The sequence below is a fragment of the Penicillium hordei genome (assembly GCF_028827395.1).
Source record: "Penicillium hordei strain IBT 12815 chromosome Unknown utg000006l_segment0_segment0, whole genome shotgun sequence".
NCBI lineage: Eukaryota > Fungi > Ascomycota > Eurotiomycetes > Eurotiales > Aspergillaceae > Penicillium > Penicillium hordei.
This window is the reverse complement of record NW_026623147.1, coordinates 2,659,285-2,674,962: the sequence shown is the minus strand read 5'-3', so window position 1 is coordinate 2,674,962 and position 15,678 is coordinate 2,659,285. Positions and strand designations below refer to the sequence as shown.

The window sequence follows — 15,678 nt, the reverse complement described above, 5'->3', positions numbered from 1 at the left end:
CTCGCCTACTTTCATTGGCATATTCTTCGACTTGTATTTTCGTATCCCCTCGCTATATCATGGACCAAACATGGGCAGAATGGCACCATATGATCGAAGACATAGGAGGAAACACAGGAAACACAGGAAATCCAGAGGCTTCAAGCTCACCCATCCAGTTTACACGGGCAGAGGACCAACTTCCACCACCTCCATCCAACATCCCACTGATCCCATGTCTTGAGAGCGTCCATCATGTGTTCATGCAATTGTTAAGGGTCGATGTACGTTTGCTGATTTGGCCAGCGGCCTGGTTCCCAGAGGATGGCCGACTCTGCCCCCTTTGGCTCCGGCCTTGGATTCAATTTCCTCAGCTCCAAGAAGGGATGTGGGACAAGATCCTCGGCGCTTCCGACCTTGTCAATGCGTGCATTTTTCCCCCACAAGCCTCCGTACGATACACTGCTCAGCTTCTGCAATGGTACTCGGTGCATTCGGAAGACACATTGAAGCAATTTGCGCACAGAACACTGGACGATTTCCTCGGGATGATTATTAATTTTATAGAACAAAAGGACACACTGCGATACAGGTTCAGTGTTCGCGGACAATTGAACTTCGACCGCCCGCATGATTGCTGCGTTGCTGTTGCGAAATTCGGATTCGAAGAGCCGGCGTACGCAGTTTTGTATATTCCATCGTTTTGTCTGACGGTGCCCGAACTGGTTGCAGGCGATTGTTCGAGTCTATTCAAGAATGATTTGCTCTGGACGCCGGTATGGGTATATCTACACAGGAGCGGCCTTGGTATTTCTTCACATCCCTTTAGATGATTGTAGCGTTGTCGAATACTATCTCTGAGTTCCCAGCAAGACGTCGGGTCTCATGGCTATAATCCGCATTCAAACTGGGTTTGCCGTACGGCTTTGGGCCAAGTCCTCGCTTTCGCACTGCAATCTTTAGATTCCACTCCACCATCGCAGGAATGGCAAGATGCAGTTTATCAATCTTATCGCCCTCTCAAAGGTGATTACTCAATACTCATGCCCCAAGCCCCGGATGACCTTCGACTCAGCCCACCAGCGGAGTTCATGTATGAAAACTCATTCTGGCCGAGATTCTGGGGCAATCTTCTGCATACAAACATACCAAAGGGGGATCCTGGAGGCTCCGGTCCACAGCCCTCTGAGTCAGACGTTTTTCGGCCTTATTGCACCCAGACATGCCTCCGGGGCACCTTTGAAAAGGATCTTTTGGATCAAAACTGTCCGAACGCTGATCGGCACGGTGTAGTAAAACACCAAATTAGCTCACAGGAGATCTGCAACAGGATAAATGAACAACTTCGAGCGAATCGGTATAGAGGATTCCAGCAGCTGCACATTACCGGTCGAGTCTGTTATCTGTTAAAGCAACATTGCTGTCACATGGGTATACAATGTTGATCAAGGCCACCAGTATGAGACGGTCACGCAGGATCCATGCTGCATTTCGGAACTATGAGAATCTGATGTCGTTGCAGGGGTGTCAAATTCCTGTATGTTTTGGGATGTTTTCATCCAAGATCCCATATTGGTATCACGGGGTTAGAATGGAATACATGCTGCTCCTCAGCTGGTCTGGTATGCGAACGGAGGAACATGCCACCCTTGAAACATGTCAGCTCCTTGAACAGGATATATGGAAACTTCAGGACAAATTTCAAGAACACGGAGTTATTCAGAGAGATGCAGCCTTCCGCAATGTGCTGTGGAATCCCATGTCACAATCCTTTGTGATGATTGACTTGGAAGATTTGAAGCATGTGAATGGCGTTTCAGAGGGCTCCGAGGGGCATGGAAGCCAGCAGACCCGGTCCAGTGGCTACCTTGAAGATGATGACAGGTAACCTTCGATTTTGCTCACAAAAGACATTGTGAGTAGTAGTTGGTCGAGTTGGAAGAAAAGGTACTACAAAAGATTCTATATTTATTCCCAACGCTATCTTTATTCTGGGTGCCACGTTCCTTGTTGCCTGTGAAGTCGCTTCAATCCTGTATAATATGGTTGCAGTGCGAGAAATCAAACCCGAAATTGGGATCACTCCAGATCAAAAGTCTATTCGACATATATTAGCATTGGATGCTCACTTCACATCGCGAATGAACATACCATATCAAACCAAACACCACCAGCGAAGGTGGATGGACTTTTGCCCTGGTTCTTAAACCCAACACTCTCATAGAAATTCACCAAGTAGTCATGCGCAATAAGCACAACCTTGCTAGCCCCAAAACACCCTCTCCCAAGATGCTCAAGGTACGCCCGGACGAGAGCTCTCCCAACCTTCTTGCCCTGATACTCTGGCGAAATAGCAACAGAATGAATCGCAATGTTATCACCATACTTGTGATTCCCGATTAACTCATCATCGACAAAAACGGGCTCATCATCAAGTGATCGCCAATTCTCCGGCATTGACATCGATCCGTCCGTGATACGTGTATAGGGAGAGCGGACTGCAATGACGTGCCCAATGAGTGTAGGTAAAGCTGAGTCTTGCTCACCCTCCACAAACAGTCCTAGGCATAGCTCCGGGCATGCTCCCAGACGATAACAGAACTTACTCCGTGTCAGAAGAAACAATCTCATGAATTGCTCATTTGGATCAGCTCTGGCTTACCTTCTCCTCGGAACATCGCTCCGCCTCTGTAAAGGCTTCCTCGACAGCTACGCAGATCTTCACATCTTCCTTGCTCAGAGTCCGGGTAAAGGCATTGGCTCCGCCGAGGCTTGGAATGTGAATGTTGGTCTGGGTCATGATGCGATGTTTAGATTGATTTGTGAAGACAGGTAATAAATTGTCGTAGAAAATAAGTATAAAAATAATCTAACAGGAGCCAAAAAGATAGAATCAATGCCCTTTTAATGAGTCAGAGCCATTTCTATATCGGCGGGTGGAGTAAGACAAACCGGAGTATTCGGACCGGAGTGTTCGGCGTGGACAACCCCGTGGAGAACCTCAAACAGTCGATTACTACGGAAAACGTGAAATCCGGAGTAAAAGTGGATATTGAGCGTTATCGATTTGATGCGTTACTTGGAAATGGTCAAGGAGCTCACGCCTTATCAACTACACCGCTACTGTGCCCCGTAATGGATATCATACACTATTGTGTTCAATTATTGCCTGCGTAGAACTCACGTGTCTACTCTATATATCAACGAAAGTTGAGGCATGAAAGATGGTACCTCGGGTTTCATGCTTTGTTGTTGCTCACCATTGCTAAGAATATTGGGAGCCAGCCCTGGTGGCCTTACAGTTATAGGTAGCTTGATCAGAGATGAGATAATGTACAGATTGACTTGCTAATATTACATGCTGTCGCTTCCAGCCATTCACAGTTTTTCCAACAAGGACTCGACAAACGTGCGAAGTTCACCCAACGACACATCTTCCTTAACGTCCAAACGACGGCACTGCACCTCCAAAGTTTCCTTCTTCTTCCACCCACTGCCAACAACAACAATAATAGGGTATCCAATCAAGTCTGCGTCGCCAAGTTTCCAGCCCATGCCCTTGTCCCGGTCATCGAGGATAACATCGACAGGGGCCGCGGCGTCGCCGGTAAGATTATCATAGACCTGATCCGCAACGGTTTCCAGCCCCTTTCCTGAAACCACCACAACCTCGTAGGGCGCCATAGCACGTGGCCAATTCAGTCCCTTGGAGTCCGCAAGGCGGTTCGCCACTGCGGAGATCATACGCGACACGCCGATACCGTGGCATCCCATCTGCATGGGAACGATTTGTTCCTTGGCCGAAGATTTCGCACCTGCATCTGAGGATCCCTCAAGAAGAGCAGAGTTGACAGAAACAGACGCATTCAAGACTTTGCTATATCGCGTTCCTAAGTGGAATGTGTGTCCTAGTTCCACGGCAGAGTGACTAGTCAACGAGCCATGCGCGCACTGTGAGCACTGGTCCCCGTCATGCACACGGACAAGACTGAGTTTGTTTGAAGTCCCAGGGAATCGGTCCAGCTTAGAGTAATCTATGTCCGAGGCCGTGCAGCCAACTTCCTGGAGAAGATCACTTAGCGGCGGGCGCTGATATACCCGAACCTGTGAATCGTATAGATCCAACACGCGCGGCTTAGGCGCGGAGGGCTTGTTTGCCTTTACGTGGGCGGTCCATCGCTCTAGTGGGTTCTCCACGCTTAGATCGAGGTCAATACCAGCGGCGGTGGCCACCGCCTTGACGGCGTGTGAGTTGACATGGCGCTCAACAGGCTCTGTCGCGCCGTTCTGCATTGAAAACTTGGGGTGCCAGCTCCGTACGATGGTTCTGCTATCGTGAGAGATAGCCATCCACATGCCAGTTGAGATTGTGGGTCCACCTTCGACGAGTGTATCATCGGTCTGGAAGCCAGGTGCCGTGGTCTGCTCGGACTCCTCAGAGCTGTGCGTCTTGCCGTCTGCAAGTTCTTCGTTATAGACAAGGTCACAGTGCGAGCAGCTGACCACTTCGTCCTCGCCCTTGGGGCTGATGAAGTGGTACTCATGGCTCAATGAGCCACCCATATTCCCCGAGTCGGCTGCCGCGACTAGGTAGGGAATCTTGAGTTCATTAAATAATTGCGTGTAGGCATGTTTGACTGCGTCATATGTTTTAAGTGCTTCGCTGACACTGTAGTCAAATGTATAGAGGTCTTTCATAATGAACTCTCGCCCGCGAAGCAGGCCCTGTCTGGGCCGGGCTTCATCTCTGTACTTCCGCGCTTCATTTATAATTCCGTCAGTGAAATTCACACACAATAAACAAATAAAGAGTCTCACAGATCTGATATACCCGCAGAGGCAGGCTCTTGTATGATGTTGTTAGATTCCCCACAAGTGTTGTAATTTCTTCCTCGTGTGTTGGGGCTAAGAGAAATGGAGTGTCTTTCCGATCATTGAATCGGAATAGCTAGTGCGGATGTTAGTGACATTATGAAAGACAGTGGGTATGATCCAACCTACTTCTGAGCCGTCCGTCAGTCTGCCAGACTGTTTCCATAGTTCTTGCGAGGATATCGAGGACAAAGAGACCTTGGATGCGCCTGAATTTGCTTTAGTTATCATCCCATGTCTGACACAGGGTATATTCCATACCAAGTGAGCGCATATGCTTGTCAATCAGTCGCTCAAGCTTATCTTGAACACGTAAACCAAGTGGGAGCAAATGAAACACTCCAGAGTATGCCTGGAGGACCGTCAGATATTTACTTGGATATAAAGATGTGACTGCTCACCTGTCGAAGGAAACCACCTCGGACTAGCAGGTCATTGCCATCCTCTAGATCTTCGTTAACATCTGGTGACAATCAATTCCCTATCGGGGTTCTGAACGGCGTACCCTTTTCACCATCAACGGGCTTCTTGGAAATTCCACCAGTAGGGATCCAGATATTTGAAACACGGCTTCTGCCGTCAACCTGCATCGAGTCAGTACTCACTATCAAGGGTATTTAACCAAATTCTTTGGAAGCGCGTACATGAAGATTGCATTGCTGAACACGCAGGCTCAACGCTAGCCGCCGCCCGGCTATGGGCCCCGATAGAGGACGTAGCCTAGAAATCATCGATCAAGATATTTCAAGGCGTCGAAAGCTATTATTTTGGCAATTGAGTTGCTGGCTAAACACAAAATAAATTGTAGAGCAAGCCGAGTCTCCCTTCGATGTTTCTTATCGCGTTGGTCCGAGCGCCCCGATAACCCGCCGCAAAAGATTTCTCCGTTCAATTTTCTTTCCTCCACCAGTCAACCGCAAACAAAACACACCATGGCTGCAGGGAAAGGAAAGCGCTCATCGGGAGCTAATGAGATTGCTCCTGCGACGAGCGTCTTAGCTCCCGCTGCCGAAACTATGCCATCCATGCCGGACGAGAGTGCCTTCGCAGGCCTACGACAAAAAATCGAACAACGTTTGAAGAACCAGAACCAGAGCACCGGGAAAGGCAAGAAAGATAATACCAAGCCACCGGCCCCTACTACCAACGCTTCCGCAAACAAAGGAAAACAATCTCCCGCCAAACCCGGCCGCCCTCAAGATTCTGCGCAAGGCAAGAAGCGGGATCGCAACGGCGAGGTGATTGCTCGCGAGCAGATCAAGGGTGGAACTACCAAGCAAGAAAAGCCCAAAGCTGGCAAGAAGAGCAACGACGACGAAACACTGCGCCAAGAAATTCTAGCTATGGGTGGTACCGAGGAGGATCTCGATCTACTTGCTGGTGTCGACTCTGAGTCTGAAGTTGAGGGTGAATCCGGCAAGGTTGACGATGATCTTCGGAAGCAGCTCTCTAGCATGTTGGAGGCTTCAGGCCACGTCGTGCCCGAGGATCTGGCGGATGACGAAGTCGAAGATGTCGAAGAGGAAATAGAGAGCGAGGATGATATTGAGGACAGCGAGGACAATGATGCAGAGAGCAGCGGGCCAGAATCCGATATTGAGGAAGCCCCCACTCCGAAGGCAAAGCAGTCTGAATCAGTAGTACCCAAGGAGTACTTGAAGCTGGTAAGTTGTGGGCAGCCCTGACACCAGAACGGTTTTTGCTAATATGATAATTATAGAATGTTCTTCCTCGGTCCGACTGGTATAATATCCCTATGCCCTCCTCTGCCGGAGACACGAAACATATGAATGCCTTGCCCCGCCATCTTATGGAGCGCGTCCACGAGCTGGCCAACAAATTGCTACAGGAAGAAAATGAAGAGTATGCGGCCGCCCAGAGGGCATCTGCTTCTTCTTCCCACAAGTTCTACTCGACCATTATGGCGTCTGGTACCCTGAGCGATAAAATTTCCGCCTTGACTCTTAACGTTCAAGAGTCGCCTTTGCACAACACCAAGGCACTGGAGACCCTAATTGGTCTAGGAAAGAAGCGTAGCCGTGCGCAGGCAGTTGAAGTTCTGCGATCATTGAAGGATATGTTCGCGCAGGGTACTCTTCTGCCCAGCGACCGACGATTGAAGTCTTTCACCAATCAGCCTGGGCTCGTCGCAGCATTCCAAGGCGCCGGTGGGCGGTGGAACGAGAAAGACCCTCTTCCAGGTGGTTTGAAAAAGAGCGAGCTGATTGTGTGGGCCTTTGAAAACATCGTGAAAGATCAATTCTTCGAGGTTATCAAGATTCTCGAGATCTGGTGCAATGATGAGATTGAATTTTCACGGACCCGTGCTGTCAGTTACGTCTACGAACTTCTCAAGGAGAAGCCCGAGCAGGAGACCAATCTTCTACGACTTTTGGTCAATAAGCTTGGAGATCCCGGCAAGAAAATTGCCTCTCGGGCATCATACCTGTTGCTGCAACTCATGCAGTCGCATCCTATGATGAAGCCGATTATCATCAAGTCAGTGGAAGAAGTGCTGTTCCGCCCTGGTCAGAGCTCTCACGCCAAGTACTATGCTGTGATTACTTTGAACCAGACCATCTTGAGACTGAAGGAAGAAAAGGTGGCAGCCCAGCTGCTGGACATCTACTTTGGACTGTTCCTCGTGCTTTTGAAGCCTTCCCACCAGGGCAAGCCTGCTTCCAACGGGAAGCCTGCTCCCAAGGGCAAATCCAACAAGCATGGAAAGGGATCGAAGGGCAAAGGCGACGATGCTACCAAAGGACAAGCCCAGGACGACGAAATGCGGGAGAAGCTGATCTCCGGTGTCTTGACTGGTGTCAACCGTGCTTATCCTTTCACTGACTCTGATTCCGAACGGTATGTTTTCTTAACGCCATATTCCTCCGTACAGTATACTAAATTCTACTAGCATGTCCAAGCACCTCGATACCTTGTTCCGTATCACACACTCCTCGAACTTCAACACCAGCATTCAAGCTCTCATGTTGATTCAACAGCTCACGGTGTCTAACCAAGTCTCCGGCGACCGCTTCTACCGCACTCTGTACGAGTCCTTGCTAGACCCCCGCGTGGCCACCTCATCAAAGCAATCTCTCTACCTCAACCTCCTGTTCAAGTCTCTCAAGAATGATCTCAACGTCCGCCGGGTTAAGGCATTCGTGAAGCGTCTTGTTCAAGTACTTGGTATGCACCAACCCTCTTTCATCTGCGGTGTCTTCTTCATGATCCGCGAGCTCGAGAAGACCTTCACAGGCCTCACGTCCTTGGTTGATCAGCCCGAGGAGAACGACGATGATGACGAAGAGGTCTTCCGTGACGTCCTCGACGAGGATGATGAACAACCGGAACCTGCTCCTGTTACCGAAGCCAAGAAGCAGAACAACGTATACGACCCCCGCAAGCGAGACCCCGAACACAGCAATGCCGACCGGAGCTGTCTCTGGGAATTGCTGCCTTTCACCACCCACTTCCATCCTTCCGTCTCTCTTAACGCTACCAATCTGCTTGAGCACAACCCCATGAGTGGCAAGCCAGATTTGACTCTGCACACTCTCACTCACTTCCTCGACCGCTTCGTGTACCGGACGCCCAAGGCCAACGCCAGCTCCCGCGGTGCTTCTATCATGCAGCCCCTGGGTGGTGGTGACGCTGTCGACCGGTTGGTGGAGGCCGGTAAGAAGACACAGAACCAGCTGCCGCTCAACACCGAAGCCTTCTGGAAGAAGAAGGCCGACGATGTTGCCGCAGAGGATGTCTTCTTCCACGAATACTTCACTCGTGTCAATAAGGACAAGGAGAAGGTGCGTTCCAAGAAGAGCAAGGACGTCGATGCCGAAGATCAGTCCGACGAAGGTCTCAGCGGAGACGAGGACGAGATCTGGAAAGCCCTCGTGGACTCTCGCCCCGAGCTGGAAGCCGACGAGGACAGCGACGACGATCTGGACATGTCCGATTTGGAATCCGCCTTGGACTCCGGCGAAGATGGGGAGGGCGCGGACGAGGACGACTCCGATGGTGGTGTCATCTTCAACGACGAGTCCGATGTTCCTTCCGACGAGGAAATGGCCGAGTTCAGCGAACCCGAGGAAGCTGCGCCCCCGGTCAAGACCAAAAAGGCCGCCAAGAAGCCCTCCAAGGAAGTCGAGGAGGACTCGGACGACTTCGACATGGATGTCTCGGACGACGATGCCTTCATCGACAGCGACGAGGACCTGCCATCGGATATGGAATTGGGTGGACTCGATGTCGAAGAGCCCGAAAAACCCGCCGATGCTGCTGCCCCCGAGTCGAACCGCAGCAAACGTCGCAAGCTCAAGCAGCTGCCCACTTTTGCCTCCGCGGACGACTACGCTGCGCTGCTGGACGCCGAGGACGATGGTATGTAATCTGTTTATTCTTGCACAGAAAGAGTTCGACTATTTCTTACCCCCCGTGGGGGCCAAAATCCCTGTTTTGCATCTGGAGTTGTTACAGGTTGCACACATTCTGCTTTTTATTATTATTCCTCTTTTTTCATTGTTGTCTATATCGAATCCTATCTACCATCTATTCCGCCTCTGGGCGCTGCACTCAATACAAGCTCTTTGGAATATGCCCAGGACCTAGACCTAACAAGCCTGCTGATCTTAAACCAAGCCTTACCCCTCTCTAGGCAAAACTACGTAGTCCCATAGGACAGCTCTGGGAGTCCAATCAAAGGGGCACGCTTTATACTGCTGGTAAATTTAGCTTTCAGCAATGTCGCAAGGGATATGGAGGACTCTGTACTCTATGCATACAAAATATCTCAAACTATATTGCACCAAATATCGCATATCGTAATGTCATAGTGGACAAAGTACATAGAGAACATGGTATTAAATACAAAGGGCATCTAAATAAGCTCAGATCCTTTTGTGGCGTGAAAGCCTCAACAGTACACGGAGTACGCCGTGTGGATCTTGATGCCATCACTGCGGGTTCGCACGCAAGAGCGGCTGATGGAGCCGAAGGCTAGAACGGTCAACATTCGTTATTTACCGTTTTCTGTACCAGTATTCGAGGATTTCTTTTGTTAGATACCATGTCAGATATGTATTTTGGAATATTTGCATATCAAGTGTTTTTGGGCATGGTTCATGCTTGAAGGCTTCCAGGCAAGGGGTTTCCAGGACTCCGGGGGCCAGACCCTGAGTCAGCAGCACGTGGTATGTTTATTTCTTTGCCTGAGGCAGAAAGAAGCCAAAAAAGTCAAGTCCAAGTCCAAGTCAAAGTCAATAACAACTTTGCCGATCCTTCCATAAATTACCTAGTACCAAATCAAACTCTTTGAAAATAAAAATCCCTGATCAAATATACCGTGTTTCCACTATTCCATGCTAAACCCATGTTCGTGAGGCATGGTATGCATGGATTCGCTGAGCTGGATGGATTCATTCGACAGCCATCCGCATGCGGGGCCGCCACAGTCCACTCGATGCAAAGAATATCGCAAGATATGGATATGCGGGCGCAACCAACTTTGCTTCAAGTGGGTTTAGGTACATTTTGGGGCTCCAATTATTTGGCAATCTAAGCTCCTGGCCCTCCTTTGGAAAAATGCGGATTTGGGGTGCCCGCGGAGTTCGATATCAAAAGAGAAAAAAAAGGAAAAAAAAAAAAAAAAAAGAGAAGAAATAGGCGTACACGTTGTATATTCAATGTTGACATCTTGCAAAAATCAGTACCATGGACTAAAACTGAAATCCTCACGTCCAATGGTCTGGATCCAAGTTCCCTGATAACCCAGGTACGTTGACTTCATCAGGTCCTAAATAACCCTTGGCACAGCCTACCGCAAGCCACGGCTTACACTTCGCCTATTGCGGTCGATGCTTGACTCTAGCAACGTCATATTACTACATTTTGCCTGGTCTGCGATTTAATTGATTTAATTGATTTAATTGTAATTTTAATTTTTCCTTTTTTTTTCTACTTTCCGGATGTCAAAGAGTCCCAGTGGAGGTCGGAAATGACGGTATTCTCCAGATACCAGAATTAATAGATTACCCTGCAGATGCGATCGCGCCATACGAAGTACCTGGTATTCTACTATACTTCGAGGTTTTTTTTTTCATTTCATTTCTTTCTTCTATTATTTCTTCCTTTGCATCTCTTCTTCCTCCCACTCTTCCATCCAAGTTGAGAATTGCGTGCAGTTCAGGGAATACTACCTCAGGTACCCGCATTTGCCCTAATCCGTCCAGCTCTGATCGCTTCACCTTCCAACGCGCCGATCATCCCCAGAATTCAATCATTTGAGTGTAAGTGTCTGACCAGCGCATCCGTCCAAAGAGAAGGGGAAAAAAAAAGGGCAAACACAGAAGAAGAACACAATCCGCTTACACGCGACCAGTCTCCTATCAATTATCTTCTTAAGGAGCATTACATGCATCTGCAGATTTTCAACTATCCTCTCGACTCGACCGAGTTCCGACAAGCGCGGTTCGTCCGCTCTTCAAATTAAAAAAATGGCTGTTCCAAATGGATTGCCAAATCTTGTCGGCTGGGACCATGACCGGGACCATAACAGCCTCGAGCTGTCTGACAAGTCCGAGCAAGAGCCAAAGCTGAAGGACTTCGACATTGAGGGCCAGGGCCGCCGCGGCTCGCAGCGCAATGTCACTGCTCTCGACGCATCCTCAACCACAGAAAGCATCGGTCGCCAGATTGAGATGGAGTCCGAGAACACAATCAAATACCGCACGTGTAGTTGGCAAAAGGTACGCTTCGATTAGACCGATATAAGGAAGTTGGGACCTAATTGGCTGATCTTATTTTATTTTTGCAGACTGCTGCATTGCTCTTCTCCGAGTACATTTGCCTGGCTATTATGTCCTTCCCCTGGTCATACTCCATTCTGGGTCTGGTTCCCGGTTTGATCCTGACCGTGGTCATTGCCGGTATTGTCCTATACACTTCGTTGATTACCTGGTACGATACCCCGTTCAATGGTTGCGACCCCCGTGGTAAGCCTCGGTGCTAATGTTTGTATAGGAGGTTCTGTCTGCGACACCCGGAAGTCCGCGACGTTTGCGACATCGGTCAGTATCTGTTCTGGGACTCCAAGATTGCGTGGTGGGCCACAGCAGTCATGTTCCTCCTGAACAACACTTTCATCCAGGGTCTGCACTGTGTGGTGGGTGCCGAGTACCTGAACACGATGTCCAACGGGGCAGTCTGCACAGTCGTCTTCTCGCTCGTCGTCGCCATCATTTCCTGGTGCTTTTCGCTGCCCCGCACATTCAGCACGCTGTCTAAAGTCGCAACTCTCTCTGCATTCTTCACTTTCATCTCAGTCGTCCTGGCTGCTGTGTTTGCTTCCATCGAAGACCACCCGGCAAAATACTCGGCCGCAAAGGGAGAACCCATTGTGCTCGTCGTTCCTGCCGAGGGCACATCATTTGTCAAAGGCATGAATGCCTTTTTGAACATTAGTTACACCTTCATTGGCCAAATCACCCTTCCCAGTTTCATTGCCGAAATGAAGGAGCCCCGTGACTTCTGGAAGTCCGTCACAGCCGTGACAATCGCCGAGATCATCGTCTTTAGCGTTGTCGGGGCCGTCACCTACAACTACGTCGGCAACCAGTATATGGTTGCGCCCGCCTTCGGCTCCATTGGCGACGACGTGTTCAAGAAGGTCTCCTTCTCGTTCATGATCCCGACTATCATTTTCTTGGGCGTATTGTACGCCTCCGTCTCAGCCCGTTTTATCTTCTTCCGCCTGTTCGAGGGCACCCGCCACAAGGGCAATAACACTGTCGTTGGCTGGGCTGCTTGGGGTGGAATTCTTGCCGCGCTTTGGCTTGCCGCCTTTATCATTGCCGAGGTCATTCCCTTTTTCTCCGACTTGCTGTCTATTATGAGCTCCCTCTTTGATTCTTTCTTCGGATTCATCTTCTGGGGTACGGCTTATATCCGCATGCGCGCTGCAGACCACGGACCGCGTTTCTTTATGGTCCGTGGAATTCGGGGCTGGCTTGGATTCATTTTTAATGTCTTCTTAATTCTCGTTGGTTTCTTCTTTTTGGGACCTGGAACATACGTAAGTTATGACCCTTGTCTGGCTTGACTTGTTCTTGTTCTTTCTTCTTCTCACGCTAACACATACTCCTTCTAGGCTGCTGTTATGTCCGTCGTCACCAGCTATGCAGACGGCACCGTTGGCGGTGTTTTCACATGTGCCAGCAATGCACTGTAAACTCCCCGCAGGGCGGGGAATTTGTAACATTTCTTTTTCATCTTCATCTTCGCATTTGGATATCTTGTGCACGTTGTTTTCGACCTACCGGGTCATAGACTAGACACCGGTGGCTTATGACTGATGACCGAGAAGCAAAGTGGCGGATAATCATGGATTACACATATCACTTGCGCACCTTTGGGATTGTTTTTCCTTTTCTTTTTTTTTTTTTTTTCAGATGACTGCGGATCCTGTCGCTGGTTTTCAATTGCTGTGTATAGCTTGACGGAAAGCCTGAATCTTGGGGCGCTCCCCATGTATATTTTTATCCCCGCATTCTTTAATGCGGTTGTCAGGTTTTAATTCAATACAGGTGATTGGCTTGGGGGATGCAATGTGGCTCTCCGGGTATGATTTACCATCGCCGCGGCAATACTCCGATGGCCTTTTGGTCTACCTTCCAATGTAGCCATGTACCTGACTGCAGAAACACAATCGCCGTTGGAGAAATGAACAGGGATTTTTCATAATCATACAATTGCTAACGCATTCTAGGTGGAAACAGATCGATGATATAGTCAGGCTCTAAGAGCTATATACCGCCAACATCACCTTGTAGAACGTCCGAATCGGGCAACGAGCTACTCCCCGATCGCCTATCACCACGTGACTTTCCCGCGACCCTTCCCCGACGGCGGCTTGGTGACTTCTCGCGGTTCATTTGTTTCTCTTTTCCTCTTTTCTTTTGTCAATTCAATTACTCCAGCATTGATTCACCATGTCAAGCGTCCGTATTCTCACGCGAGGTGCTGACCTCGCCGCCGCGAGGGCCGCCACCCTCAACGTTCCCCGCATCTCTATCGGCTCCACCGTACTTCGGCGGGAGCTCTCCTCCGCGGCTATCGTGCGACCAACAGCCCGCCGGTCATTGAAAGCCAATGCGCCAGTCGCCGCTATAGCTTCACGTGCTGTGAACCAGGCTGTGCGCTATGCCTCTAACTCGAGCGAGCCCCTTAGCAAGACGCAGCTCTATGACTTGCACGTGGAGAACGGTGCTAAGATGGTGCCCTTCGCCGGGTTCGATATGCCTTTGCAATACGCGGATTTGAGCCATGTGGAAAGCCACATGTGGACTCGCGAAAAGGCCAGTCTTTTCGACGTAAGCCACATGTAAGTTAACTGCCTCGGAACCAAAACAAACCGGCAATGGTTAACCAAGTTCCGCATCTATAGGGTCCAGCACCAACTCAGCGGCCCTGGAGCCATTGATCTCCTGAAGAAGGTGACACCTTCCTCAGTAGACAAACTCGCCCCCAACACCTCCACTCTCTCCTGCCTCCTTGAAGAAGGTACCGGTGGTATGGTCGACGACTGCGTTATCACCCGCCGCAGCGAAGACACCTTCTACTTCGTCACGAACGCCGGCCGCCGCACAGAGGATCTGGCCTTCCTAACTGCCGAGATCGAAGCCTATCGCTCTCAGCACGGCGCTGACAGCCTCAAGTGGGAGATCCTCGGAGACCGCGCGCTGGTCGCGCTACAAGGACCCCTCGCTGCCTCCGTCCTCCAACCCCTCATCAACACCGCAAACACCCACGCCTCCGAAACCGATCTAAGCACCCTCTACTTCGGCAATTGCCGCGAGCTGTACCTCACCCTACCCGATGGCAGCGCAACCGCCCATCCCCTCCTCATCTCCCGCACCGGCTACACCGGCGAAGACGGCTTCGAGATCTCCATCCCGACTTCCGGCGCCGAATCCCTCCCCCGACAAGTCACCGAGCTCCTCCTCGCCGACAGCAGCAAATCCCGCCTCGCTGGTCTAGCTGCCCGTGACTCCCTTCGTCTTGAGGCAGGCATGTGTCTCTACGGCCACGATATCTCCACCTCGCAGACTCCGCCCGCCGCCGCCCTTGGCTGGGTCGTTGGCCGTGATCGTCGCGATCCTGCCACTGCTACCTTCAACGGTGCTTCCGTTATCCTTTCCCAACTCGCCAACCCGAAGACTATCCCCCAGCGTCGCGTCGGACTGTCTGTTGAGAAGGGCCCCCCTGCTCGTGAGGGCGCTCTCGTCGTGGACATCTCTGACCCAGCGAACCCCGTTGAGGTCGGCGTTGTCACTTCCGGTCTCCCGAGCCCGTCGCTTGGTGGTGCTAATATTGCTATGGGTTATGTCAAGCAAGGGCTTCACAAGAAGGGTACCGAGCTGGCTGTTAAGGTCCGCAATAAGGTCCGCAAGGCTACTGTTGTTAGTATGCCTTGGATTGAGAGCAAGTTCCATCGTCCTCCTCAATAAAGGATAGATGGTCTATCCGTTTACTTTTAGGTTCTTTGTGCTGTTCGATTGTGTTCCTTTCTGAAATGGAGGGACTTGTGCGAAAGACTAGCGTTTCAACGATTTCTATAACTCGGCCTTTGTATATATTTTTTTTCCGATTTTATGACTGATATTCATCATATCAAAAGACTTTCTGATTTCAAATTTTGATTATATGCTAGCTTTGCTTGCATAATATGTATCTTGACTATCATCTTACAACCACGTGTAGAAAGATGTAGGCATAAAGGTGCCTAGGTGCCTATGTACTAGATGTACTCAAGACCTACTTGAATTCCGAGTA

At 50.1% G+C, this 15,678-nt stretch overlaps 7 protein-coding genes across 7 annotated transcripts; 5 read left to right on the top strand and 2 right to left on the bottom strand.

Moving 5' to 3' along the window:
* Positions 1–59: 59 nt before the first annotated feature.
* Positions 60–1,272, top strand: N7537_011659 (uncharacterized protein; the record flags this gene model as incomplete). Its single annotated transcript, XM_056902713.1, has 3 exons — positions 60–755; positions 819–1,168; positions 1,200–1,272. 3 exons carry the CDS (start codon positions 60–62, stop codon positions 1,270–1,272), a joined length of 1,119 nt encoding a protein of 372 aa, XP_056748000.1.
* Positions 1,273–1,570: 298 nt separating this feature from the next.
* On the top strand, positions 1,571–1,867 carry N7537_011658 (uncharacterized protein; the record flags this gene model as incomplete). The annotated part of the gene is made up of 1 exon (XM_056902712.1): positions 1,571–1,867. The coding sequence occupies one exon, from the start codon at positions 1,571–1,573 to the stop codon at positions 1,865–1,867; it is 297 nt and encodes a 98-aa protein (XP_056747999.1).
* Positions 1,868–2,109: 242 nt separating this feature from the next.
* Positions 2,110–3,125, bottom strand: N7537_011657 (uncharacterized protein; the record flags this gene model as incomplete). Its single annotated transcript, XM_056902711.1, has 4 exons — positions 2,110–2,580; positions 2,642–2,770; positions 2,932–2,995; positions 3,082–3,125. The coding sequence occupies 4 exons, from the start codon at positions 3,123–3,125 to the stop codon at positions 2,110–2,112; spliced, it is 708 nt and encodes a 235-aa protein (XP_056747998.1).
* A 232-nt stretch (positions 3,126–3,357) lies between these two features.
* N7537_011656 (putative proline--tRNA ligase AIM10) lies at positions 3,358–5,582 on the bottom strand (the record flags this gene model as incomplete). The annotated part of the gene is given in 7 exon segments (XM_056902710.1): positions 3,358–4,739; positions 4,798–4,927; positions 4,981–5,060; positions 5,113–5,203; positions 5,253–5,296; positions 5,357–5,455; positions 5,474–5,582. 7 exon segments carry the CDS (start codon positions 5,580–5,582, stop codon positions 3,358–3,360), a joined length of 1,935 nt encoding a protein of 644 aa, XP_056747997.1.
* Positions 5,489–9,239, top strand: N7537_011655 (RNA-binding ribosome biosynthesis protein MAK21; the record flags this gene model as incomplete). Its single annotated transcript, XM_056902709.1, has 4 exons — positions 5,489–5,566; positions 5,601–6,515; positions 6,572–7,710; positions 7,763–9,239. Coding segments are annotated over 4 exons (3,609 nt in total), but the record flags the coding sequence as incomplete, so codon positions are not given.
* A 2,103-nt stretch (positions 9,240–11,342) lies between these two features.
* On the top strand, positions 11,343–13,075 carry N7537_011654 (putative neutral amino acid permease; the record flags this gene model as incomplete). The annotated part of the gene is made up of 4 exons (XM_056902708.1): positions 11,343–11,594; positions 11,663–11,805; positions 11,869–12,919; positions 12,995–13,075. 4 exons carry the CDS (start codon positions 11,343–11,345, stop codon positions 13,073–13,075), a joined length of 1,527 nt encoding a protein of 508 aa, XP_056747995.1.
* A 760-nt stretch (positions 13,076–13,835) lies between these two features.
* N7537_011653 (glycine decarboxylase subunit T) lies at positions 13,836–15,353 on the top strand (the record flags this gene model as incomplete). The annotated part of the gene is made up of 2 exons (XM_056902707.1): positions 13,836–14,227; positions 14,291–15,353. 2 exons carry the CDS (start codon positions 13,836–13,838, stop codon positions 15,351–15,353), a joined length of 1,455 nt encoding a protein of 484 aa, XP_056747994.1.
* Between the last annotated feature and the right edge of the window lie 325 nt (positions 15,354–15,678).